This window comes from Haliaeetus albicilla, chromosome W, assembly GCF_947461875.1.
Source record: "Haliaeetus albicilla chromosome W, bHalAlb1.1, whole genome shotgun sequence".
Classification (NCBI taxonomy): domain Eukaryota; kingdom Metazoa; phylum Chordata; class Aves; order Accipitriformes; family Accipitridae; genus Haliaeetus; species Haliaeetus albicilla.
In genome coordinates this window covers 46282165-46306735 of record NC_091515.1, presented here as the reverse complement: position 1 = coordinate 46306735, position 24571 = coordinate 46282165, and the positions used below count along the sequence as shown (strand labels likewise).

General features: G+C 47.8%; 1 protein-coding gene and 1 long non-coding RNA gene across 2 annotated transcripts in view; both read left to right on the top strand.

The window, feature by feature from the left end:
• Positions 1–24571, top strand: part of LOC138683548 (uncharacterized) — a 313882-nt gene that overhangs the window by 35134 nt on the left and 254177 nt on the right. The window lies entirely within an intron of this gene.
• On the top strand, positions 3560–4700 carry LOC138683619 (syncytin-2-like). The gene has a single exon (XM_069775607.1). The coding sequence runs from the start codon at positions 3560–3562 to the stop codon at positions 4463–4465; it is 906 nt and encodes a 301-aa protein (XP_069631708.1). The 3' UTR covers positions 4466–4700.

The window sequence follows — 24571 nt, the reverse complement described above, 5'->3', positions numbered from 1 at the left end:
GAAATCATCCGGAGTGGCAAAGGGACTGTGGAATGATACCCCCACAGGACCCCATGGTGCTTGCACTTGAGCGAGAGAACAACAAGGAGCTTAGAGGTAAACTGAGGCGGTGTTGTTCGGCATGTAGTATTGGACAAAGATGTACAAAGACAAATAAAATTCATCAGGTACCAGAACAAGATCTAACTGATTTGTTTAAGCCTCCCCCTCGACCACAGGAACAGGATGCAGACTCGGATAGAACTCCGACCCCCCCGAGCAGTCCTGTATCTTCCCGTACTAGGAAGAAAATTACCTCAACAGCTTTACAAGTACCTCTCCAAGAGGCGGTGGGGCCAGAGGGTGGGACGATGCTAATCAAAGTACCCTTTTCTACTGCTGACCTAGGGGAATGGAAAAAGGTTGCAAAAGACTATAGGAGAGATCCGGTAAGTGTAGCTAAGCATTTCCAATTTATTGTGAAACAGCATAACCCTGATTGGAAGGATATACAGTTATTATTGGAATATATGACTGAGACAGAGAAACAGCTGATTTTAAAAACAGCAGGAAACCTTGCTGAAGATCATTATAAGATTACAGGAGGGGACATCAAGGAATATTTCCCTCTCCAAGACCCAAAGTGGGATGCTAATAGATCTGCACATATGGAAAGATTGCAGGGGTATCAGGAGTGGATTACAAAAGGAATGGAGAGAGCGATCCCTAAAACTATAAATTGGTCAGCTTTATATGCAGTTAAACGGAGTCCTTCCGAGTCTCCATCCGAATTCCTGGATCGACTGAGGGATGTAATGCGCCGCAACACACCGCTGGATCCTGGGTCAGAGGTAGGAATACAACAATTAGTCTCCCTGGGTTTGGGTCAGTCTACAGGGGATATAAGGCGCAAACTTCAGAAATTACGCCCTACAGAGAGTAGGAATTTAGAAATATTGTTGGATGAAGCATGGAGGGTATTTAGTAACAGAGAAGAAGGATATAGGCAAGGGCAAAGGAAATTAATGGCTGTTATTCAGGAAGAAAGAGGAAGCGGGCCTAGACGAGACTTGCCCCGACTGGGCAAGGATCAATGTGCTTTGTGTAAGAAATTCGGTCATTGGAAAAGGGAATGCCCAAGGAACAAGGAGGATCAGAGGGCTCAAACAAGAAGAACGGTAGCCCCTGTGAAGGGAGACTGACGGGAACCTGGGGAATCTACCCTAGCAGATCCACTGGTTATAATTAAGCTAGGGAAAACACAACAAGAGGTAGAATTTTTGGTAGATACAGGAGCAACATACTTGGTTTTGAATCAGGCTTTGATGCCCCTGGGAAATGATTATGTCATGGTGAAAGGAGCCACCAGCCAAAGTGAAAAGGCATATTTTTTTTTGTAAACCTTTAGAATATAAATTAGGAAAACAGTGGGGCATTCATAAATTTTTATATATGCCCAACTCCCCAAAGGCACTTCTGGGAAGGGACTTGTTGGAACAATTGGGAGCAAAAATTGTATTCAAAAAGGGAGAAATTACTCTGGAGGTAAAAGATCAGCAATATATTCAAATATTGAGCCTAACCTTAACCAGTCTCCCCCTAGAAGGAAATATTAATGGGGACACTTGGTTCACAGACGGAAGCAGTTACATCCTAAATGGTAATCGACATGCGGGATACGCCGTCACCACCAGCCAAGAGGTAATAGAATCAGGGGCTCTGCCCATGAACACCTCCGCACAGAAGGCAGAAATAATTGCTCTAACCCGCGCCCTGGAATTGGCCCAGGCCAAAGTTGTGAACATTTATACAGACTCAAAATATGCCTTTGGAGTTGTACACGCACATGGAGCAATTTGGAAGGAGAGAGGACTATTGAGTTCTCAAGGGAAAAATATCAAACATGCAGAAGAAATTCTGAAGTTACTGGAAGCTGTCCAGCTCCCTAAGAAAGTAGCAATTATGCATATTAAGGCACACCAGAAAGTGAGCTCAGATTTGGAAAAAGGGAATGAGCTGGCAGACAGAGAGGCAAAACAAGTGGCCAAAACAAAGGTAAAAACAGAAGGGGCCTTAATTCCTGATAGGCAGATTTCCCTAGAAGGTAAGCCAGAATACACTAAGGAAGATCAAAAGCTCATTACAGATTTAGAAGGGTCATATAATGAAGAGGGGTGGGCTCATACCCCACAGGGAAAGCTAATCGTTCCCTCTTGCTTGTTATGGCATTTGATACGGGAGGAACATAGGAAAAGACATTGGGGAACAGAAGCTCTGTATAATCATTTGATAAGAGAAATTGTGGCTAGAAATTTATACACCACGGTGAGACAGGTGACACAACAGTGTGATCTTTGCCTCCAGACTAATCCTAAGAATACCCCCAAGCTGGAAATGGGCCAGATTGGAAAAGGCAATGGGCCTGGACAACAATGGCAAATTGATTTTACAGAACTTCCAAGAAAAGGGGGTTATCGATATTTATTGGTATTAACTGATACCTTTTCAGGTTGGCCAGAAGCATTCCCAACAAGAACGGCTAAAGCTCGGGAGGTAACTAAAATACTGGTACAAGAGATAATACCACGTTTTGGGGTTCCAGCAACCATATCCTCTGACAGAGGACCACATTTTGTCTCAAAAATAGTACAACAAATTAGCCGCCACTTGGGTATAGATTGGCAGCTTCATACTCCATATCACCCCCAGTCGAGTGGTCAAGTGGAAAAAATGAACCACTTAATCAAACAGCAAATTGTGAAATTAGGACAAGAAGCAAATTTGACATGGCCTCAGTCTCTCCCTTTAGCCCTTCTGCATATACGAACAAGACCAAGGGCGAAAGAAGGACTGAGCCCCTTTGAAATTCTGTATGGACAACCCTATAGGATACAGAGAGGGGTGTCTGTACAAGCGGGGGATGAAATTATGACTTCTTACATGGTGGCATTAGGTAAGCAACTTAATAAAATCAGGAAGCATGTGGTAGGGACTCGAGGGAGAGGTTTGGATGGGCCTGTGCATAATATACAACCAGGAGATTATGTGTATATAAAGTCTCTTACAGAAAAAACTCTGGAGCCGCAGTGGGAAGGACCATTTCAAGTACTACTTACCTCCTTCACCGCGATTAAGATCAAGGAACAGAGCACCTGGATCCATCACACCAGGGTGAAGAAGGCACCCAAAGAACAATAGACTTCACAGGAAAAAGGACCTTTGAAGCTCAAATTTGTGAGACATTGATTGTTATGTTTCTGAGTTGGACCTTGTCCAAGGGGCAGGCTTGGGATGGAAATACTTATTTAAATATGACAGAGAGTATCTCGAAAGTACTAAATTTATCAGATTGTTGGGTATGTAATCCCCTTCCTCGGGGGAACATGGAACTCCCCTTTTTAGGAATCCCGACCACAAATTGGACATCTCTTATTAAAGACGGGCCAGACAGGAATGGATCGTGCCCTCATGGAAAGGGAATACCCAGCAGGGACCCAACTTTGATCTGGAAGTGCCCAACCCTAAAGAGATCTTAATTACTGGCCGTTGCTTAAATATTACTGATAATATTTGGGGAGACATGGATAATTGTAGTCTTGCGGAAAATCTGGGAACTTTTGATAAAGGAAAATTAGAACGTCTTGGACTGAACTTAAGTATCAGTTTCTATTATATCCGGAAACCAAAGGGGGGGCCAGGAAAGAAGGGGCAAGAACAAGACAGAAGGGAGACGCATCTCGGTCAAAGATGCAACACAGGGTCCGGATACTGGTGGCTCTGTGGGGATGGCAGGGCCGGAAAGTGTTTACCCCAGAAATGGAAGGAACACTGTGTTCGAGGGTACCTTGCACCTCAGACTAGTATATTCGAGGGAGCTTCACCTCCCCAAGGGTTTTTGAGAACACCTTGGCTCCGTGTAAAACGGACTGAAAACCCACTAGTTATTCGAGGTACTGGGTACCATAGTTTTGTCCGATGGTTAATCCCCTCTTTAGGGGTAAGCGAGTTGGAGAAAGCTATCGTGAATATATCTGTTACATTAGAGATTATAGAAAGTGCTACAATTGATGCAATTCGAGGGCTGCAACTGGAAATACAATCCCTAAGTAAAGTAGTACTCCAAAATAGAATGGGATTGGACATGCTTTTAGCAAAAGAAGGGGGCTTATGTGTAGTTATAAACCAAACTTGCTGTACCTATATCAATCAAAACCAACGAATTGAAACAGGTCTTGAGGAGATATGGGAAAGGACTAAAATACTACATGAAGTTTCCCAAGATGACACTTCTTGGGGCTTGACAGGCATATTAGAAAAACTAACCTCCTGGTTGCCAAATTTGACATGGTTAAAGCATTTGTTTGCCACTATAATAATCATCATTCTCTTGTCTGTGGTCCTTTGCATAGTGGTTCGATGTGGCCTTTTGTGCTGTAAGAGTACAGGAGACTCTTACAGTGAATGGAAAAAGAATCAGTTACGATGAAAACTGGAGACCAACAAATACTTTGAGAGGATGCTAGATAGGGAAATAATGTATTAGAAGTACTAGGATTAAATATAGTAAAAGAATTTACTATTTTCTAGAAAAGGGGGGACTGAGACAAGGGGAGTCAAAAGAATCTCAGTAGACATAATAAAGGGGGGTGAAAGATGATGTTTAGTGCCTACATTGTTGAAATTAGCTGAGGTAGAGACAGTCCTTGATAAGAAGAGCTGGTCCCAAGAACCAGCCAATGAGGTAAAGACAGTCCTTGATAAGAAGCAGGAGCAGGCCCCAAGAGCCAGCTAAGACTGGTCTTGCGGCTTGGGTGAATACCAAGAAATCACTGAGCCTGCGCAAGGAAAGAGGTTACCAGCGGTGACGAAGAGGAGTCATCTATCTTCATCTCTGTGACCACCAGACGACCACCATAAAGAGGCCCTGTGCAGGCACAGTTGGGAGGGGACTATGGAAATGACCTCTCGGAGCTAATTTTAATATGAAGCGGGGATAGGTCATGCATATGTATAGGCGTATTGTGAATATGTAATACCTGACTGTATAAACTTGAGGCGAACTGCCGAGTCGGGTGCGCACGACTTTGGTGGGACTACCCCCTGTGCCACCCAGCGCTGAATGAACATACCTACTTTACAATCTCACTGATTGTGGAGTCTGTTTTCTGCACGTCAGGCCGAGCCCCCGTCGAAAATTTTTTTGGTGCCGGTCGAGCCCCCTTCGAATACTTTTTCGGGGGCGGCCGAGCCCCCGTCGAAAATATTTTTGGCGCTGTCTGAGCCCTCGTTGAAAATTTTTTTCGAGCCGGTTGAGCCCCCGTCGAAAATTTTTTCAGGGCCGGTCAAGCCCCCGTCGAAAATTTTTTCGGTGCCAGCCAAGCCCCCGTTGAAAATTTTTTCGGTGCTGACTGAGCCCCCATTGAAAATTTTTTCAGGGTCTGCTGAGCCCCCGTCTAAGATCTTTTCAGCGCCGGCCGAGCCCCCTTCGAATATTTTTTCAGGGGTGGCCGAGCCCCCGTCAAAAATATTTTCGGGGCCGGTCGAGTCCCGGTCGAAATTTCTTACGGCGCCACCCGAGTCCCTGTCGAAAATATTTTCGGTGGTGTCCGAGCCCTCGTCAAATGAGGGCCGGTCGAGCCCCCGTCGAAAATATTTTCGGTACCGGCCGAGCCCCCGTCGAAAATTTTTTTGGGGCCGGCTGAGTCCCCATCGAAAATATTTTCAGTGCCGGACGAGCACCCATCAAAAATCTTTTCGGGGTCGTCCGAGCCCACTTCAAAAATTTTTTCGCTGCCGGCCAAGCCCCCTTCGAAAATATTTTTGGTGCTGGCTGAGCATCTGTCGAAAATTATCTCGGCACTGGCCGAGCCCCCTTCAACAATATCTTCAGGACTGGCCGAGCTCCCGTCGAAAATTTTTTTGGTGCCAGAAGAACCCCCGTCAAAAATTTTTTCGTAGCTGGCCGAGTCAACGTCAAAAATTTTTTCGGCGCCGACTGAGCCCCCTTCGAAAATATTTTTGGTGCCGGCTGAGCCCCCTTCGAAAATTTTTTCAGGGCTGGCCGACCCCCTTCGAAAATATTTTCGGTACCCGCAGAGCCCCCATCGAAAATTTTTTCGGGGTCGGCTGAGCCCCCGTCGAAGATTTTTTCAGCGCCGGCCGAGCCCCTGACGAAAATTTTTTCGGCGCCGGCCGAGACCTCGTTGAAATTTTTTTCAACTCCAGCCGAGCCCCCATCGAAAATTTTTTCAGGGTCGGCCGAACCCCCGTCCAAGATTTTTTTCAGCGCTGACGGAGCCCCTGACGAAAATTTTTTCGGCACCGGCCGAGTCCCCGTTGAAACTTTTTTCAACTCCAGCCTAACCCATGTCGGAAATTTATTTGGGGCCAGCCAAGCCCTCGTCGAAAATTTTTTTGGTGCCGGTCGAGCCCCCTTTGAATATTTTTTCGGGGGCGGCCGAGCCCCTGTCAAAAATTTTTTTTGGGACCGGTCAAGCCTCCGTCGAAAATTTTTACGGCGCCAGCCGCGTCCTCGTCGAACATATTTTCGGTGCTGTCCGAGCCCCCGTCGAATGAGGGCCGGCCGAGCCCCTGTCGAAAATTTTTTCAGCACCGCCCAAGCCCCCGTCTAAAATTTTTTCAGGGCCAGCTGCGCCCCCGTCGAAAATATTTTTTGCACTGTCCGAGCCCTCGTCGAAAATTTTTTCGGGGTCGGCCAAGCCCTCGTCTAAGATTTTTTCAGCACCGGCTGAGCCCCCTTCGAAATGTTTTTCAGGGGCGGCTGAGCCCCCGTCGAAAATATTTTTCGTGCCTGAAGAGTCCCCGTCGAAAATTTTTTCGGGGCTGGCCAAGCCCCCACCGAAAATTCTTACGGCGCCAGCCGAGTTCCCGTCGAAAATTTTTTCGGTGCTGTCCGAGCCCCCGTCGAAAATATTTTCGTTGCCGGTCGAGCTCCCGTTGAAAATTTCTACGGGGCCGGCTGAGTCCCTTTCGAAAATTTTTTCGGGGTCGGCCGAGCCCCCGTCAAAGATGTTTTAGCGGCGGTCGAGCCCCCGTCTAAAATTTTTACAGTGCCGGCTGAGCCCCCTTCGAAAATATTTCTGGTACCGGCCGAGCCCCCATCAAAAATTTTTTCGGGGCTGGCTGAGTCCCCATAAAAAATATTTTTGGTGCTGGATGAGCACCCGTCAAAAATTTTTTTGGGGGCGGCCGAGTCCCCTTCGAAAACTTTTTTCAAGGATGGCCGAGCCCCTGTCGAAAACTTTTTCGGGGCCAGCCGAGCCCCCTTCGAAAATATTTTCGGCGCCCGCCGAGCCCCCTTCAACAATATTTTCGTTGCCGGCTGAGTACCCTTCGATAATTTTTTTGGTGCCGGCAGAGCTCCCGTCGAAAATATTTTTGGTGCCGTCCGAGCCCTCTTCTACAATATTTTCAGGACCGGCCAAGCTCCTGTTGAAAATTTTTTTGGTGCCAGTCAAGCCCCCTTCGAATATTTTTTCGGGGGCGGCAGAGGCTCTGTCGAAAAGTTTTTTGGGGCCGGTCGAACCCCCGTCAAAAATTCTTATGGTGCCGGCTGAGTCCCTGTTGAAAATATTTTTGGCGCTGTCTGAGCCCCCTTTGAAAATATTTTCAGGACCGGCCAAGCCCCCATTTAAAATATTTTTGGGGCCAGCCGAGCCTCCGTCAAAAATATTTTCAGCGCTGTCTGAGCCTCGTTGAAAATTTTTTTTGCGCCGGCCGAGCCCCCTTCGAAAATATTTTCGGTACCGGCCAAGCCCCCGTCGAAAATATTTTTGGCTCTGTCTGAGCCCTTGTCAAAAATTTTTACGGGCCGGCTGAGCCCCCTTCAAAAATTTTTTCGGTGCCGGCCAAGCCCCCGTCGAAAATTCCTATGGCGCCGGCCAAGTCCCTGTCGAAAATATTTTTGGCGCTGTCCGAGCCCGCTTCGAAAATATTTTCAGGACCGGCCGAGCCCCCATCGAAAATTTTTTTGGTGCCACCCAAGCACCCGTCAAAAATTTTTTGGGGGGCGGCCGAGCCCCCTTCGAAAAATTTTTTCAAGGATCGCCGAGCCCCCATCGAAAATTTTTCAGGGCCGGCCGAGCCCCCTTCGAAAATATTTTCGGCACCCGCTGAGCCCCCTTCAACAATATTTTCGTTGCCGGCCGAGTACCCTTCGATAATTTTTTTGGTGCCGGCAGATCTCCCGTCGAAATAATTTTCGGCGCTGTCCGAGCCCTCTTCTACAATATTTTCAGGACCAGCCAAGCTCCTGTTGAAAATTTTTTTTGCTTCCGGAAGAACCCGCTTCGAATATTTTTTTGGGGGCGGCAGAGCCTCTGTCGAAAAGTTTTTCGGCGCTGGCTGAGCCCCTGTCGAAAATTTTTTCAGTGCTGGCCAAGCCCCCGTTTAAAATATTTTTGGGGCTGGCCGAGTCTCTGTCGAAAATATTTTCAGCGATGTCTGAGCCCTCGTCGAAAATTTTTAAGGGCCGGCCGAGCCCCCTTCGAAAATTTTTTTGGTGCCGGCCGAGCCCCCGTCGAAAATTTTTTCGGGGTCGGTCGAGCCCCCTTCGAATATTTTTTCAGGACTGGTCAAGCCCCCGTCGAAAATTCTTATGGCGCCGGCCGAGTCCCTGTCGAAAATATTTTTGGCGCCGTCCGAGCCCCCTTCGAAAATATTTTCAGGACCGGCAGAGCCCCCTTTGAATATTTTTTCGGGGGCGGCCGAGCCTCTATCGAAAATTTTTTCGGGGCCGGCCGAGCCCCCTTCGAAAATATTTTCGGCACCCGCTGAGCCCCCTTCAACAATATTTTCGTTGCCGGCCGAGTACCCTTCGATAATTTTTTTGGTGCCAGCAGATCTCCCGTCGAAATAATTTTCGGCGCCATCCGAGCCCTCTTCTACAATATTTTCAGGACCAGCCAAGCTCCTGTTGAAAATTTTTTTTGCTGCTGGAAGAGCCCCCTTCGAATATTTTTTTGGGGGTGGCAGAGCCTCTGTCAAAAATTTTTTCGGGGTCGGCCGAGCCCCCGTCTAAGATTTTTCAGGGGCGGCCGAGCCCCCTTCGAATATTTTTTCAGGACCGGTCGAGCCTCCATCGAAAATATTTTCAGGGCCGGCCGAGTCCCCGTCAAAAATTTTTTTGGTGCCGGAAGAGTGCCCGTCGAAAACTTTTTCGGGACTGGTCGAGCCCCAGTCGAAAATTCTTATGGCGCCGGCTGAGCCCGCGTCGAAAATTTTTTGGTACCGGTCGAGCCTCCGTCGAAAATTTTTACGGCGCCAGCCGAGTCCCTGTCAAAAATATTTTCGGTACCGGCCAAGCCCTCTTTGACAATATTTTCAGGACCAGCTGAGCCCCCTTCGATAAATTTTTTTGGTGCTGGCCGAGCCCCCGTCGAAAATTTTTTCGGCTCCAGCTGAGCCCACGTCGAAAATATTTTCGGGGCCAGCCGAGCCCCCATTGAAAATTTTTTTGGTGCCAGCCAAGCCCCCGTTGAAAATTTTTTTGGTGCCGGTCGAGCCCGCTTTGAATATTTTTTTGGGGGTGGCCAAGCCCCTGTCAAAAATTTTTTCGGTGGCGGCCGAACTCCCGTCGAAAATTTTTACAGGGCCGGCCGAGCTCCCATCGAAAATTTTTCGGCACCGGCCGAGCCCCCGTCGAAAATATTTTTGGCGCTGTCCGAGCCCTTGTCGAAAATTCTTTCGTTGCCAGCTGAGCCGCCTTCGAAAATATTTTCGGCACTGGCCGAGCCCACTTCAACAATATTTTCGGGACCGGCCGAGCTCCCGTTGAAAATTTTTTTGGTGCCGGTCGAGCGCCCTTCGAATATTTTTTCGGGGGCGGCCAAGCCTCTGTCGAAAATTTTTTTGGGGCCGGCCGAGCTCCCATCGAAAATTTTTATGGCGCCAGTCAAGCTGCCGTCGAAAATTTTTCGGCGCCGGCTGAGCCCCCTTCGAAAATATTGTTGGCACTGGCCGAGCATCTGTCGAAAATTATCTCGGCACTGGCTGAGCCCCCTTCAAAAATTTTTTCGGCTCCAGCTGAGACCCCATCGAAAATTTTTTTGGTGCCAGAAGATCCCCCATCGAAAATATTTTCGGGGTCGGTCGAGCTCCCGTAGAAAATTTTTACGGCGCCGGCCGAGTCCCCGTCGAAAATATTTTCAGCGCTGTCCGAGCCCCCATTGAATGAGGGCCAGCCAAGTCCCTGTCGAAAATTTTTTCGGCGCCGGCCAAGCCCCCTTCAAAAATATTTTCGGTGCCGGCCGAGCCCCCTTCGAAAATATTTTTGGCGCTGGCTGAGCATCTGTTGAAAATATTTTCGGTGCCGGACGAGCACCCATCAAAAATTTTTTCGGGGTCGGCCGAGCCCCCTTCGAAAATATTTTTGATACCAGCCAAGCCCCCCTCTAAAGTATTTTTGGCGCTGTCCGAGCCCCCTTAGAAAATTTTTTCGGGGCCAGCCGAGTCCCCGTCGAAAACTTTTTCGGTGCCAGCCGAGCCCCCGTCAAAAATTTTTTCGGGGTCGGCCGAGCCCCCATCAAAAATTTTTTCGGGGTCGGCCGAGCCCCCGTCTAAGATTTTTTCAGCACCGGCCGAGCCCCCTTAGAATATTTTTTCAGGGGCCGGCCGAGCCCCCTTCGAAAATATTTTCGGTACCGGCTGAGCCCCCGTCGAAGATTTTTTGGGGCCGTCCGAGCCGCCGTCGAAAATTTTTTCAGTGCCGGCTGATACCCAGTCTAAAATTATTTTCAGTGCTGTCCGAGCCCCCTTCAAAAATATTTTCGGTACCGGCCGAGCCCTCATGGAAAATTTTTTCAGGGTCGGCCGAGCCCCCGTCGATGATTTTTTCAGCGCCAGTAAAGACCCCGTTGAAATTTTTTCGGCTCCAGGCGAGCCCCCTTTGAAAATATTTTCACTGCCCGCTGAGCCCCCGTCGAAAATATTTTCGGGGCCGGCTGAGCCCCAGTCATAAAGTTTTTCGTCGCCAGCCGAGCCCCCTTCGAAAATTTTTTCAGGGCCGGCCGAGTCCCTGTCGAAAATATTTTCAGTGCCGGACGAGCATCCATCAAAAATTTTTTTGGGGTCAGCCGAGCCCACTTGAAAAATTTTTTCAGGGAAATTCGTCGAAAATTCTTACGGTGCTGGCCGAGTCTTCGTTGAAAATATTTTCAGCGCTGTCCGAGCCCCTGTTGAATGAGGTCCGGCCGAGCCCCCATCGAAAATTTTTTCAGGGCCGGCTGAGGCCCCGGCGAAAATTCTTACGGCGCTGTCCGAGCCCCCGTCAAAAATTTTTTCGGCGCTGGCCGAGCCCCATTCAAAAATATTTTCAGTACCCGCTGAGCCCCCATCGAAAATTTTTCGGGGTCGGCCGAGCCCCCGCCAATGATTTTTTCAGCACCGGCCAAGCCCCCGTCTAAAATTTTTTCGGGGCTGGCCAACTCCCCGTTGAAAATTTTTTCAGGGCCTGCTGAGCCCCCGTTTAAAATTTTTTCGGGGCCGGCCCAGCCCCCTTCAAAAATGTTTTCGGCGCCGGCCGAGCCCCCATCGAAAATATATTCGTTCCTGGCCGAGCCCCCTTCGAAAATATTTTCGAGGCCGGTCGAGTACCAGTCAAAAATTATTTCGGGGTCGGCAAAACCCCATCGAAAATATTTTGGGGTGCCGGCCGAGCCCCCGTCGAAAATTCTTACAGCGCCAGTAGAGTCCTCGTCGAAAATATTTTCGGTGCTGTCCGAGCCCCCCTCGAAAATGTTTTCGGTGCCGGCCGACCCCCAGTCAAAAATTTTTTTGGCACCGGACGAGCCCCCTTCGAAAATATTTTCGCTACCGACCGAGTCCCTGTCGAAAATTTTTTCGGGGTCGGCCGAGCCCCCTTCAAAAATTTTTTTGGGGTCGGCCGAGCTGTGAGGGACTGTGCTGAGTTGCTGACTCACGGTGCTGCTGACTCACGGTGCTGCTGACTCATGGTGCTGCTGCCCCAATACCCTGCTGTTGTAGGGGAGTACGCACAAGACGTCCCCAAAGAAACCACCATACCCGCACCTGCCGAGCTGTGCTTGCCCGATAGGGTAATGAGCTCTGTGGAAATGGGTGGACTTTTCCGAAAAATTGTGGGGACTGGGACAATAAGAGCACTGCGTGCTCCCCTCTCAAGAATGGAAGACCCGAACATGGAAAAACATCGGAAGGACTGTGACACCTGAAGGAGACACACCTGACTGGGGGCAGAGGAACCCGACCCTCCATCACCAGCATCGGAACCGACTCAGCGGGACGTTGCTGGCTTCGTGGTGGTGGTAACTAGTCTTGCTACCTCTCTTCCGTTCACTTGCTTAGGTCTGCCTCTTTTTCTCCTTCCTCCCTCTGTTCTATCGCAGCTATTGGTTATTGTAGGGAATAAAAGTTGTAAGGTTGTACAGCATCTGACCTCGTTTGTGTCTTAATCTCGCTCTCGGGATCATTTAACAACCCTCCCCAATATTGGATCGGGACATTTTAATTGGCGTCACGGACAGGATCCCCAGAGATGAGAGTGCTGTACTAATTTGTCATGGAACTTTTGTGTTAATGTGCAGTCTGGCTCCTGAGAGTGAATAGGGGGAACTTGGATACTCATGTGTGGCCCTCTCAGGAAGCAACCCCCTCCTTTAAGTTAGTGTGTGGCTTTGAAGTTTGTGCTCTTGAGAGTGAGAAGGGGGGAATTCGGAACTATTGTGAGACCCTCTCAAGATGTTACCCCCTTCTAGTTGTGTTGATCTGTAATTGGATAGTGTGTCCCTCTGAGAGGGAGACCCTCTCAGAACGCAGACCCCCTGATTTGTGTTAGAGAAAATGGATGCTCGGGAAACTGTTGGTGTTTGTGATTCTGCGCCCTCACGGGTTGAAGGAATAGAGAAACTATATGATCTTTTAGAGGACTACCGATCTTGCCTCTCAGCTCAGGGACAATACTGGGCGAGAAACCACTGGTTTCAACCACAGAGTGTGGTGGATAAGATAAGAGTCTTGCAGGAGAAAGCTAAGGTTAAAAAGGGGAAAGGAAAAGCAATAATTTGTGCAGTGCTAGGAGCGAGTCTGGCAGCCGTGATGGAAGAGAGGAAGCAAAAGTCTGGTCAAAGTGATATGATCAGGAGCCTGCAAGAACAATTGCAAGAAAGCAAACAGTTGTTAGAGGAGGAAAGGAACCTTGTTAAGGCTTTAACGAAAGAATTGAAGAGGCAACTTTCGAGAGAGGTGAATATAGAGGCGGAGGTAGAGATGCCGCCTGTGGAGAAAGACACAGCAAATCTATCCTCAGGGGGATTTGCAAAGGGCAAAAGAGACTGTAGAGCCCCCCCCCCACGTGTGTCCAGTGATTAAAACAGAGTATGTGTATGAGGATAGTAGCGATGACCGTCCTCAGGTTATCACTAAAGAAGCCCCATATACAGCAACTGAATTAACAAAATTGAGAAAAGATTTTTTCAAGGATGGCAAAGGAATCTGAGACGGAGTACGTGTGGAGAGTGTCTTTGTCAGGAGGAGATGGAATCTTGTTGTCAGAGAAAGAAGCAGTTTTGGCAGGAACTCCACCCCCTGACGGGGTAGCCCAGAGAGCCTCTGTGCGAAAGTGGTATGCACAAATAGAACACTGCTGTGAAATCTTTTCTGTATCAGAAGGAGCCGCAAAAGTGTTAAATGTACAAGATGAGGTAAACCCAGATAGAGACACCTCCGAGCTTTTGCCTGTAATAGAATTAGCTCCTCCGTTTTCTGGACAATTGCAGAATGTCTGGTACATGGATGCCTCATCGAAGCGAGAGGGGAAAAAACTGGAAATATCGAGCTGTGGCACTTCGAGTAGACACCGAGGAACAGATCATTACTGAAGGGATAGGTAGTGCACAAGTAGGAGAACTAATTGCTGTGTGGAGCATCTTCCAGCACGATGCTCAATCTGCTTCTTCTGTCTACATCTATACTGACTCTTATGCTGTGTTTAAAGGCTGCACTGAGTGGCTTCCATTCTGGGAACAAAACGGGTGGGAGGTCAATAGGATACCTGTATGGCAAAAAGAAAAATGGCAAGATATTCTCACCATTGCCAGACAAGGAAAATTTGCAGTAGCATGGGTAGCATCTCACCAACAAGATGATGCCCCGGCGAGCCAATGGAATGCTAAAGTGGATGAGCTAGCCCGGCTAGCTCTCCTACAAAGCACCCAGATAGTGGAAAATTGGGAACGCCTGTTAGAATGGCTACATGTAAAATGGAAACATTCAGGAGTCAAAGACCTCTATTGTGAGGCACAAGCCCGAGGGTGGCCAGTTACCCTTCTTTCTAACCCGAGAAGCAAAGTTGTTTTTGTTTCACTTTCAGGAAAAAGCAAGCAACACAGATGTACCCACAGAAGAAGAGAAGCAGACACGATGTTATTCGTAATTATGTTATGTTGGGGATTTATCTATGAGGGTGAAGGGAAACCAATTCCCCCACCTCCCTTTATCCCATATGATCCCTTTAAAGACAATGTATTTGTCCTGTTAGCAAAAGCTGTAAGCCAAGCCTTTAATCTGAGTCATTGTTGGGTTTGTGGAGGACCTCTAGGGTTGTCAAGCTGGCCATGGACCTCCACGTCCCTCACTCCAGCACAAATTGTAAGCAATTACAGTGAAACTGACAGTACCACCTGGGACGATGGTGAAACATGGCCACTTCAATTTCCTACTGTGGGTAGATATTGTTTAAATCGCACCCAGAAGGGAGGGGTCAATGTCGGAGAAAGCAGGTGTCAAAGGACACTCACACATCGATTGGTTAATAAAGAGGCAGGGGTTTACATATGGATGTGGCTGGACGAAACCGGACACAGTAAAGCATTCAAAGGGGTTTGGTCGAACAAAAATGAAATCTTCTCTTTCCGATGGTCTAGAAGCCACGTTTATCATCAAATTTGTAAGTGGAAGAACCATACTGGTGCCTAGTATTGTACCGGCCAGACAAACAGCAACAACAGACCAACTGAATTTTACAGTCCTTTGGGAAATGAGAACACAACTTATTTCCAGTTCCCAAAGACTGCAGATGGACCATTTGCTAATGGTGCCAAAGCCAAAAAGGGCCATTATTGGATTTGTGGACATACTGCCTACAAACAACTACCAGCGAATTGGTCAGGGATTTGTTATATAGGGTTTATCCGACCTCTGTTTTTCCTTCTTCCAGAGATGGGTGGCCCTCGATTGGGAGTGAGACTATATGATAATTTGGGAAACGAAAGGATTGCACGTAACAAGCGAGATGTTGACGTTAAAATAGGAGGAACACAAAGGTGGGGGGAAAATGAGTGGCCCCCTGAAAGAATAATTGAGCATTATGGGCCTGCCACTTGGAATCCCAGTGAACCAATATCAGGGGCACGAGAACCGATTTATAATTTGAACTGCATAATTCGATTGCAAGCAGTTTTAGAAATTATTACCAATAAAACTGCTAATGCTATAGACCTTTTAACCCAACAATCTCGACAGATGCGTGCTGCAATCCTTCAACACCATATGGTTTTGGATTATTTACTAGCTGAAGAGGGAGGAGTATGTGGGAAATTAAATGTTTCTAAGTGTTGTTTAGAAATAGACAACGTAGGTGAAGTAGTTCTTCAACTGACCTCAGATATCAGGAAACTAGCCCATGTCCCTGTTCAAACACGGAACAGATGGAACGGCAATCTATGGTCTTGGTTACCTGGAGCATCATGGGTGAAACAGCTTCTGTTTTACCTGTTATGTGCATTTGTTGCTTTGATGTTATTCCCTGTTTTATTCAATTAATCCAACACGTTGTATCTAACATGCAATTTGTATCTGCTGCTTCACCTGACGGTGTAAACCAGATTCGTGTCGTTCGCCAATCAAAGCACGCGACTGTATCAAATTTTTAGGCACATGCGCTCTGGGCTGGGGGCATGGAACTGGGTAAACGCCCCTTCTCACTCAGGTTAGTCACACCACCAGTTTTAGCTCCATAATTAGCCAAAATGTATACCCTTCTTATACTCTACTTTGTGGCAGTTGTTTTGTGGTCTTTTTCGATATGTATGTGTTTGGCTTGTAAGTGTATTGGGTGGCTTTGGAACTTTGTGGCAGCTATTTTGTTGGCCTTTGCTGTATTTTTCTTTATGGTATGCATGTATTGGTCTTGTAAGGGTCCGGGTAAACCATCTTGTAATTGTACTTGTTCGTGTGGACAACCACCCCCTCCCCGTTCCGGAAGACCAGGAACACCTTCCTAGGCCCGACTGGGGACATGTTTTAGTAAATATTGTTATCACCATTGCTATCTTAAGATGTGTTTTAGTGGAATAGTGGTTAATCATTGTTATGTAGGACTACTGTTCATTTACCTTTGTTCAAATTTGGGAGAAAAGCTTCTAGGTCCAAATGGCGCATGTACCTTAGGATAAGGGGGCATAGAGAACAGCTTTTCCGCCACGCATGCAGACTCTAACGCCGGCAAACCGCGTGGACCGCTAGAGCTGAGACCATTTTATAGCATACCGCCGGCAAAATGACGGAAGTATGACTATGTGTTTGCGTTGATTCCAATTTATTATATAGCCTTTGCTTTAATAATGGTTATCTTAATAGTTCTTTTAATACTTCTCTTTTGTCCTTGTAGCTGTTCACCATGCAAACGGTCGCCATGTTCTGTTATTGACTCTTTGTAACCCTGAGATATGCTTTAATATTGTAGAGTTAGTCATATTTATAATAGTTAACTGTTCTGATATGCTAAGTAGATGTTATTGGTTATTAGGTGCTGTTGTTTAACCTACTTAGAAATATTACAAGTAAGATAATTGTTATGATAGTGTTGTTCGTCCATATTGTTGCTTAATGTAGAAGTACTGTAGTAACATAGAATAAGCCTCGAAAAGCCAAATCATCTTATTTTAACCTTTGGTTTTTTGTTTTTGCTGTACTATGGACATTTGTTAACTTGGTTATATCGTTGTACCATGCACTTTTTCTCTCCTTCTCTCTCTACACCTTTACTTTCTACGCCACCATGAGGACAGCAATGTCGAGCCACGGGGTGGATGTGAGGGACTGTGCTGAGTTGCTGACTCACATTGCTGACTCACGGTGCTGCTGCCCCAATACCCTGCTGTTGTAGGGGAGTACGCACAAGACGTCCCCAAAGAAACCACCATACCCGCGCCTGCCGAGCTGTGCTTGCCCGATAGGGTAATGAACTCTGTGGAAATGGGTGGACTTTTCCGAAAAATTGTGGGGACTGGGACAATAAGAGCACTGCGTGCTCCCCTCTCAAGAATGAAAGACCCGAACATGGAAAAACATCGGAAGGACTGTGACACCTGAAGGAGAGACACCTGACTGGGGGCAGAGGAACCCAACCCTCCATCACCAGCATCAGAACCGACTCAGCGGGACGTTGCTGGCTTCGTGGTGGTGGTAACTAGTCTTGCTACCTCTCTTCCGTTCACTTGCTTAGGTCTGCCTCTTTTTCTCCTTCCTCCCTCTGTTCTATCGCAGCTATTGGTTATTGTAGGGAATAAAAGTTGTAAGGTTGTACAGCATCTGACCTCGTTTGTGTCTTAATCTCGCTCTCGGGATCATTTAACAACCCTCCCCGATATTGGATTGGGACACGAGCCCCCTTCAAAAATGTTTTCGGGGGCGGCCAAGCCCCCATTGAAAATTTTTTCAGGGCCAGCCGAGCCCACGTCAAAAGTAATTTCAGGGCCGGCCGAGCCCACATCGAAAATTTTTTCATTTCTGGCCGACCCTCCGTCGAAAATATTTTTGGTGCCAGCCGAGCCCCCATCGAAAATTTTTTCGTTGCCAGCCGAGCCTCTGTCAAAAATATTTTTGGTTCCAGCCGAGACCCCGGCGAAAATATTTTCGGGTCAGGCTGAGCCCCAGTCTTAAAATTTTCGGTGCCGGCTGAGCCCCTGTTGAAAATTTTTTGGGCGACGGCCAAGACCCCGTTGAAATTTTTTCGGCTCCAGCCGAGCCCACTTCAAATATTTTTTCGGGACCAGCCGAGCCGCTGTCGAAAATTTTTTCTGGGCCGGCCGAGCCACCGTCGAAAATTTTTTTGGCGCCGGCCAAGCCGCCGGTGAAAATTTTTTGGCTCTGGCCAAACCCATGTCAAAAATTTTTTTGGTGCCAACCGAGACCCAGTCGAAAATTTTTTCGGGACCAGCCGAGCCGCTGTTGAAAATTTTTTCGGGGCCGGCCGAGTCGGCGTCGAAAATTTTTCGCCTCTGGCTGAGCCCAGGTCGAAAATTTTTTTGGTACCAACTGAGCCCCAGTCGAAAATTTTTTCGGCGCCGGCCGGGCCCCAGTAGAAAATATTTGCAGGGTCGGCCGAGCCCCCGTCGAAAATTTTTTCGTTGCTGGCCGAGCCCCGGTCGAAAATTTTTTCGGCGCTGGCCGAGCCCCTGTCTAAAATTTTTTCAGGGTCGGCCGAGCCCCCTTAGAAAATATTTTCGGCACCAGCCAAGCCCCCTTCGAAAATATTTTCGGTACCGGCCAAGCCCCCATCGAAAATATATTTGTTGCCGCCCAAGCCCCCTTGGAAAATATTTGCGGCACCCTCCGAGCCCCCTTCAAAAATATTTTCAGTGCCGGCCGAGACCCTGTTGAAATTTTCTTTGTCTCCGGCCGAGCCCAAGTCTAAAATTTTTTCGGGACCGGCTTAGTCCCCGTCGAAAATATTTTCGGTACCGGCCAAGCCCCCGTCGAAAATTCTTATGGCGCTGGCCGAGTCCCTGTTGAAAATATTTTCGGCGCTGTCCGAGCCCCCGTCGAATGAGGTCCAGCCGAGCCCCCGTTGAAAATTTTTTCAGGGCCAGCCGAGCCCCTATCGAAAAGATTTTCGGTGCCAGCCGAGCCCTAGTCGAAAATTTTTTCGGCGCTCGCCAAGCTCCCGTAGAAAATCTTTCGGGGCCAGCCGAGCCCCCATAGAAAATATTTTCGGTGCCGGCTGAGCTCCCTTCGAAAATTTTTTCAGGGCCGGCTGGCCCCGTCAAAAGTTTTTTCGGGATCGACCGAACCCCCATCGAAAATTTTTTCGGGGCAAGCCAAGCACCCTTCGACAATTTTTTCAGGTCTGGACAAGCCCCCGTAGAAGAGGGTTTGGCTGCCGAAGAATAAATTTTTGACGAGGGCTCGGCTGCCGAAGAAAAAATTTTCGATGAGGGCTCGCCTGCCTGGGACTTATTTTTCGACGAGGGCTCAGCTGCCAAAGAAAAAATTTTTGTCGAGGGCTAGGCTGCCAAAGAAAAAATTTTCGATGAGGGCTCAGCTGCTGAAGAAAAAATTTTCGATGGGGGCTCGGCTGCCTAATAAAAAATTTACGACGAGGGCTCAGCTGACGAAGAAAATTTTTCGATGGGGGCTTGGCTGCCGAAGAAAAAATTTTTGATGAGGGCTCGGCTGCTGGGGCTTTTTTTTAAACGAGGGCTCACCTGCTGAGGAAAAAATTTTCGTCGAGGGCTCGGCTGCCGAAGAAAAAATTTTCGACGAAGGCTAGACTGCCGAATAAATAATTTTTGACCAGGGCCCAGCTGCTGAAGAAAAAATTTTCGACGAGTGCTTGACTGCCGAAGAAATAATTTTTGATGAGGGCTCGGCTGCCGTGGACTTTTTTTTCCAACGAGGGCTCGGCTGCTGGAGAAAAAATTTTCGACAAGGGCTCGGCTGCCGAAGAAAACATTTTCAACGAGGACTCGGCTGACGAAGAAAAACTTTTTGATGAGGGCTCGGGTGCTGAAGAAAAAAGTTTCAACGAGGGCTCGGCTGACGAAGAAAATTTTTCGATGGGGGCTCGGCTACTAAAGAACAAATTTTCAACGAGGGCTCGGCTGCCAAAGAAAATATTTTTGACGAGGGCTCGGCTGCCGAAGAAAAAACTTTTGACGAGGGCTCGGCTGGCGAAGAAAATTTTTCGACGGGGGCTCGGCCGCCGAAGAAAAAATTTTCGATGAGGGCTCGGCTGCCGAAGAAAAAATTTTCGACGAGGGCTCGGCTGCCGAAGAAAAAATTTTCGAGGAGGGCTCGGCTGCCGAAGAAAAAAGTTTCGACGAGGGCTCGGCTGCCGAAGAAAATATTTTCGACAAGGGCTCGGCTGCCAAACAACAAATTTTTGATGGTGGCTCGGCTGCCGAGGAAAATATTTTCAATTAGGGCTTGGCTGCCGAAGAAAAAATTTTTGACGAGGGCTCGGGTGCCGAAGAAAAAATTTTTGACGAGGGCTCGTCTGCCAAAGAAAAAAGTTTCGATGAGGGCTCGGCTGCTGAAGAAAAAATTTTTGAGGAGGGCTCGGCTGCTGAAGAAAAAATTTTTGACGAGGGCTTGGCTAACAAAGAAAATTTTTCGATGGGGGCTCGGCTACTAAAGAACAAATTTTCAGCGAGGGCTCGGCTGCCGAAGAAAAAATTTTTGACGAGGGCTCGGCTGCCGAAGAAAATATTTTCGACGAGGGCTCGGCTGCCAAACAACAAATTTTTGGTGGTGGCTCGGCTGCTGAGGAAAATATTTCGACGACGGCTCAGCTGCCGATGAAAAAATTTTCTATGAGGGCTCAGCTGCCAAAGAAAAAATTTTGGACAAGGGCTCGGCTGCTGAAGAACAAATTTTCGATGAGGGCTCAGCTGCCGGGAACTTGTTTTTTTAATGAGGGCTCAGCTGCCGAACAAAAAAATTTTCAAGGACGACTTGGCTGCCGAAAAAATAACTTTGGATGAGGGTTCAGCTGCCAAAGAAAAATTTTTCGATGAGGGTTCGGACGCCGGTGACTTTTTTCTCGACAAGGACTCGGCTGACGATAAAAAATTTTCAATGAGGGATCGACTTCCAAAGAAAGAATTTTCGACGAGGGCTCGGCTGCCAAAGAAAAAATTTTCGACGAGGGCTCGGCTGACGAAGAAAAAATTTTTGACGAGGGCTCGGGTGCTGAAGAAAAAAGTTTCAACGAGGGCTCGGCTGCAGAAGAAAATTTTTCGATGGGGGCTCGGCTACTAAAGAACAAATTTTCAACGAGGGCTCGGCTGCCGAAGAAAAAATATTTGACGAGGGCTCGGCTGCCGAAGAAAAAACTTTTGACGAGGGCTCGGCTGCCGAAGAAAAAAGTTTCGACGAGGGCTCGGCTGCCGAAGAAAAAATTTTCAATTAGGGCTCGGCTGCCGAAGAAAAAATTTTCAATGAGGGCTCAACTGAAGTGGACTTTTTTTCGACAAGGGCTCGGCTGCTGGAGAAAAAATTTTCGACAAGGGCTCGGCTGCCGAAGAAAACATTTTCAACGAGGACTCGGCTGACGAAGAAAAACTTTTTGATGAGGGCCCGCCTGCCTGGGACATATTTTTCGACGAGGGCTCGGCTGCCAGAGAAAAAATTTTTGTCGAGGGCTCGGCTGCCGAAGAAAAAATTTTCGACAAGGGCTTGGCTGCTGAAGAACAAATTTTCGATGAGGGCTCAGATGCTGGGAACTTGTTTTTTAATGAGGGCTCGGCTGCCGAACAAAAAAATTTTCAAGGAGGGCTTGGCTGCCGAAGAAAAAATTTTTGACGAGGGCTCGGCTGACGAAGAAAATTTTTCGATGGGGGCTTGGTTACTAAAGAACAAACTTTCAACGAGGGCTCAGCTGCCGAAGAAAAAATTTTCTATGAGGGCTCGGCTGCCAAAGAAAAAATTTTTGACGAGGGCTCAGCTGCCGAAGAAAAAATTTTCGACGAGGGCTCGGCTGCCAAACAACAAATTTTTGATGGTGCCTTGGCTGCCGAAGAAAAAATTTTCAATTAGGGCTCGGCTGCCGAAGAAAAAATTTTCAATTAGGGCTTGGCTGCCGAAGAAAAAATTTTCGACAAGGGCTCGGCTGCCGAAGAAAAAATTTTTGACGAGGGCTTGGCTGATGAAGAAAAAAATTTCGAGGAGGGCTCGGGTGCCAAAGAAAAAATTTTCGACGAGGGCTCGGGTGCCGAAGAAAAAATTTTTGACGAGGGCTCGGCTGACGCAGAAAAAAATTTCGACGAGGGCTCGGCTGCCGAAGAAAAAATTTTCAATTAGGGCTCGGGTGCCGAAGAAAATTTTTTGACGAGGGCTCGGCTGCCGAAGAAAAAATTTTCGATGAGGGCTCGGCTGCCAAACAACAAATTTTTGATGGTGGTTCGGCTGCCGAGGAAAATATTTCGACGACGGCTCGGCTGCCGAAGAAAAAATTTTCAATTAGGGCTCGGCTGACGAAGAAGAAATTTTCGACGAGGGCTCGGGTGCCGAAGAAAAAATTTTTGACGAGGGCTCGGCTGCCGAAGAAAAAAGTTTCGACGAGGGCTCGGCTGCCGAAGAAAAAATTTTTGACGAGGGCTCGGCTGCCGAAGAAAAAAGTTTCGACGAGGGCTCGGGTGCCGAAGAAAAAATTTTTGACGAGGGCTTGGCTGACGAAGAAAAAATTTTCAATTAGGGCTCGGGTGCCGAAGAAAATTTTTTGACGAGGGCTCGGCTGCCAAAGAAAAAAGTTTCGACAAGGGCCCGGCTGCCAAACAACAAATTTTTGATGGTGGCTCGGCTGCTGAGGAAAATATTTCGACGACGGCTCGGCTGCCGAAGAAAAAATTTTCAATTAGGGCTCGGCTGCCGAAGAAAAAATTTTTGTCGAGGGCTCGGGTGCCGAAGAAAAAATTTTCAATGAGGGCTCGGCTGCCGAAGAAAAAAGTTTCGACAAGGGCTCGGCTGCCGAAGAAAAAATTTTCGACGAGGGCTCGGCTGCCAAAGAAAAAATTTTCGACGAGGGCTCGGCTGACGAAGAAAAAATTTTTGACGAGGGCTCGGGTGCTGAAGAAAAAAGTTTCAACGAGGGCTCGGCTGACGAAGAAAATTTTTCGATGGGGGCTCGGCTGCCGAAGAAAAAACTTTTGACGAGGGCTCGGCTGGCGAAGAAAAAACTTTTGACGAGGGCTCGCCTGCCGAAGAAAAAACTTTTGACGAGGGCTCGGCTGGCGAAGAAAAAGTTTTTGACGAGGGCTCGGCTGACTAAGAAAATTTTTCGACGGGGGCTCGGATGCCGAAGAAAAAATTTTCAATGAGGGCTCGGCTGCCGAAGAAAAAATTTTCGACGAGGGCTCGGCTGCCGAAGAAAAAAGTTTCGACAAGGGCTCGGCTGCCAAACAACAAATTTTTGATGGTGGCTCGGCTGCCGAGGAAAATATTTCGACGAGGGCTCGGCTGCCGACGAAAAAATTTTCAATTAGGGCTCAGCTGCCGAAGAAAAAATTTTTGTCGATGGCTCGGGTGCCGAAGAAAAAATTTTTGACGAGGGCTCGGCTGCCGAAGAAAAAAGTTTCGATGAGGGCTCGGCTGCTGAAGAAAAAATTTTCGACGAGGGCTCGGGTGCCGAAGAAATAATTTTTGACGAGGGCTTGGCTGACGAAGAAAATTTTTCGATGGGGGCTCGGCTACTAAAGAACAAATTTTCAACGAGGGCTCGGCTGCTGAAGAAAAAATTTTCGACGAGGGCTCGGCTGCCAAAGAAAATATTTTCGACGAGGGCTCGGCTGCCAAGCAAAAAATTTTTGATGGTGGCTCGGCTGCTGAGGAAAATATTTCGACGACGGCTCGGCTGCCGAAGAAAAAATTTTCTATGAGGGCTCGGCTGCCAAAGAAAAAATTTTTGACAAGGGCTCGGCTGCCGAAGAAAAAATTTTCAATTAGGGCTTGTCTGCCGAAGAAAATTTTTCGATGGGGGCTCGGCTACTAAAGAACAAATTTTCAACGAGGGCTCGGCTGCCGAAGAAAAAATTTTTGACGAGGGCTCGGATGCCGAAGAAAAAATTTTCGACGAGGGTTCAACTGCCGAAGAAAAAATTTTCGATGAGGGTTTTGCTGCCAAAGAAAAATTTTCGATGGGGGCTTGGCTGCCGAAGAAAAAATTTTCGACGAGGGCTTGGCTGCTGAAGAAAAAATTTTCGACGAGGGCTCGGCTGACGAAGAAAAAATTTTCGACGAGGGCTCGGCTGACGAAGAAGAAATTTTCGACGAGGGCTCGGCTACCGAAAAAAATTTTTGACGAGGGCTCGGGTGCCGAAGAAAAAATTTTTGACGAGGGTTCAACTGCCGAAGAAAAAATTTTCGATGAGCGTTTGGCTGCCAAAGAAAAAATTTTCAACGAGGGATTGGCTGACGAACAAAAAATTTTCGATGAGGGTTCAGCTGCCGAAGAAAAAATTTTTGAGGAGGGCTCGGGTGCCGAAGAAAAAATTTTTGACGAGGGCTCGGCTGCCGAAGAAAAAAATTTCGACGAGGGCTCGGCTGCCGAAGAAAAATTTTTCGACGAGGGCTCGGGTGCCGAAGAAAAAATTTTTGACGAGGGCTCGGCTGCCAAACAACAAATTTTCGACGAGGGCTCGGCTGCCGAAGAAAAAATTTTCGATGAGGGCTCAGCTGCCGAAGAAAAAATTTTTGATGGTGGCTCGGCTGCCGAGGAGAATATTTCGACGACGGCTCGGCTGCCGAAGAAAAAATTTTCAACAAGGGCTCGGCTGCCGAAGAAAAAACTTTTGACGAGGGCTCGGCTGCCGAAGAAAAT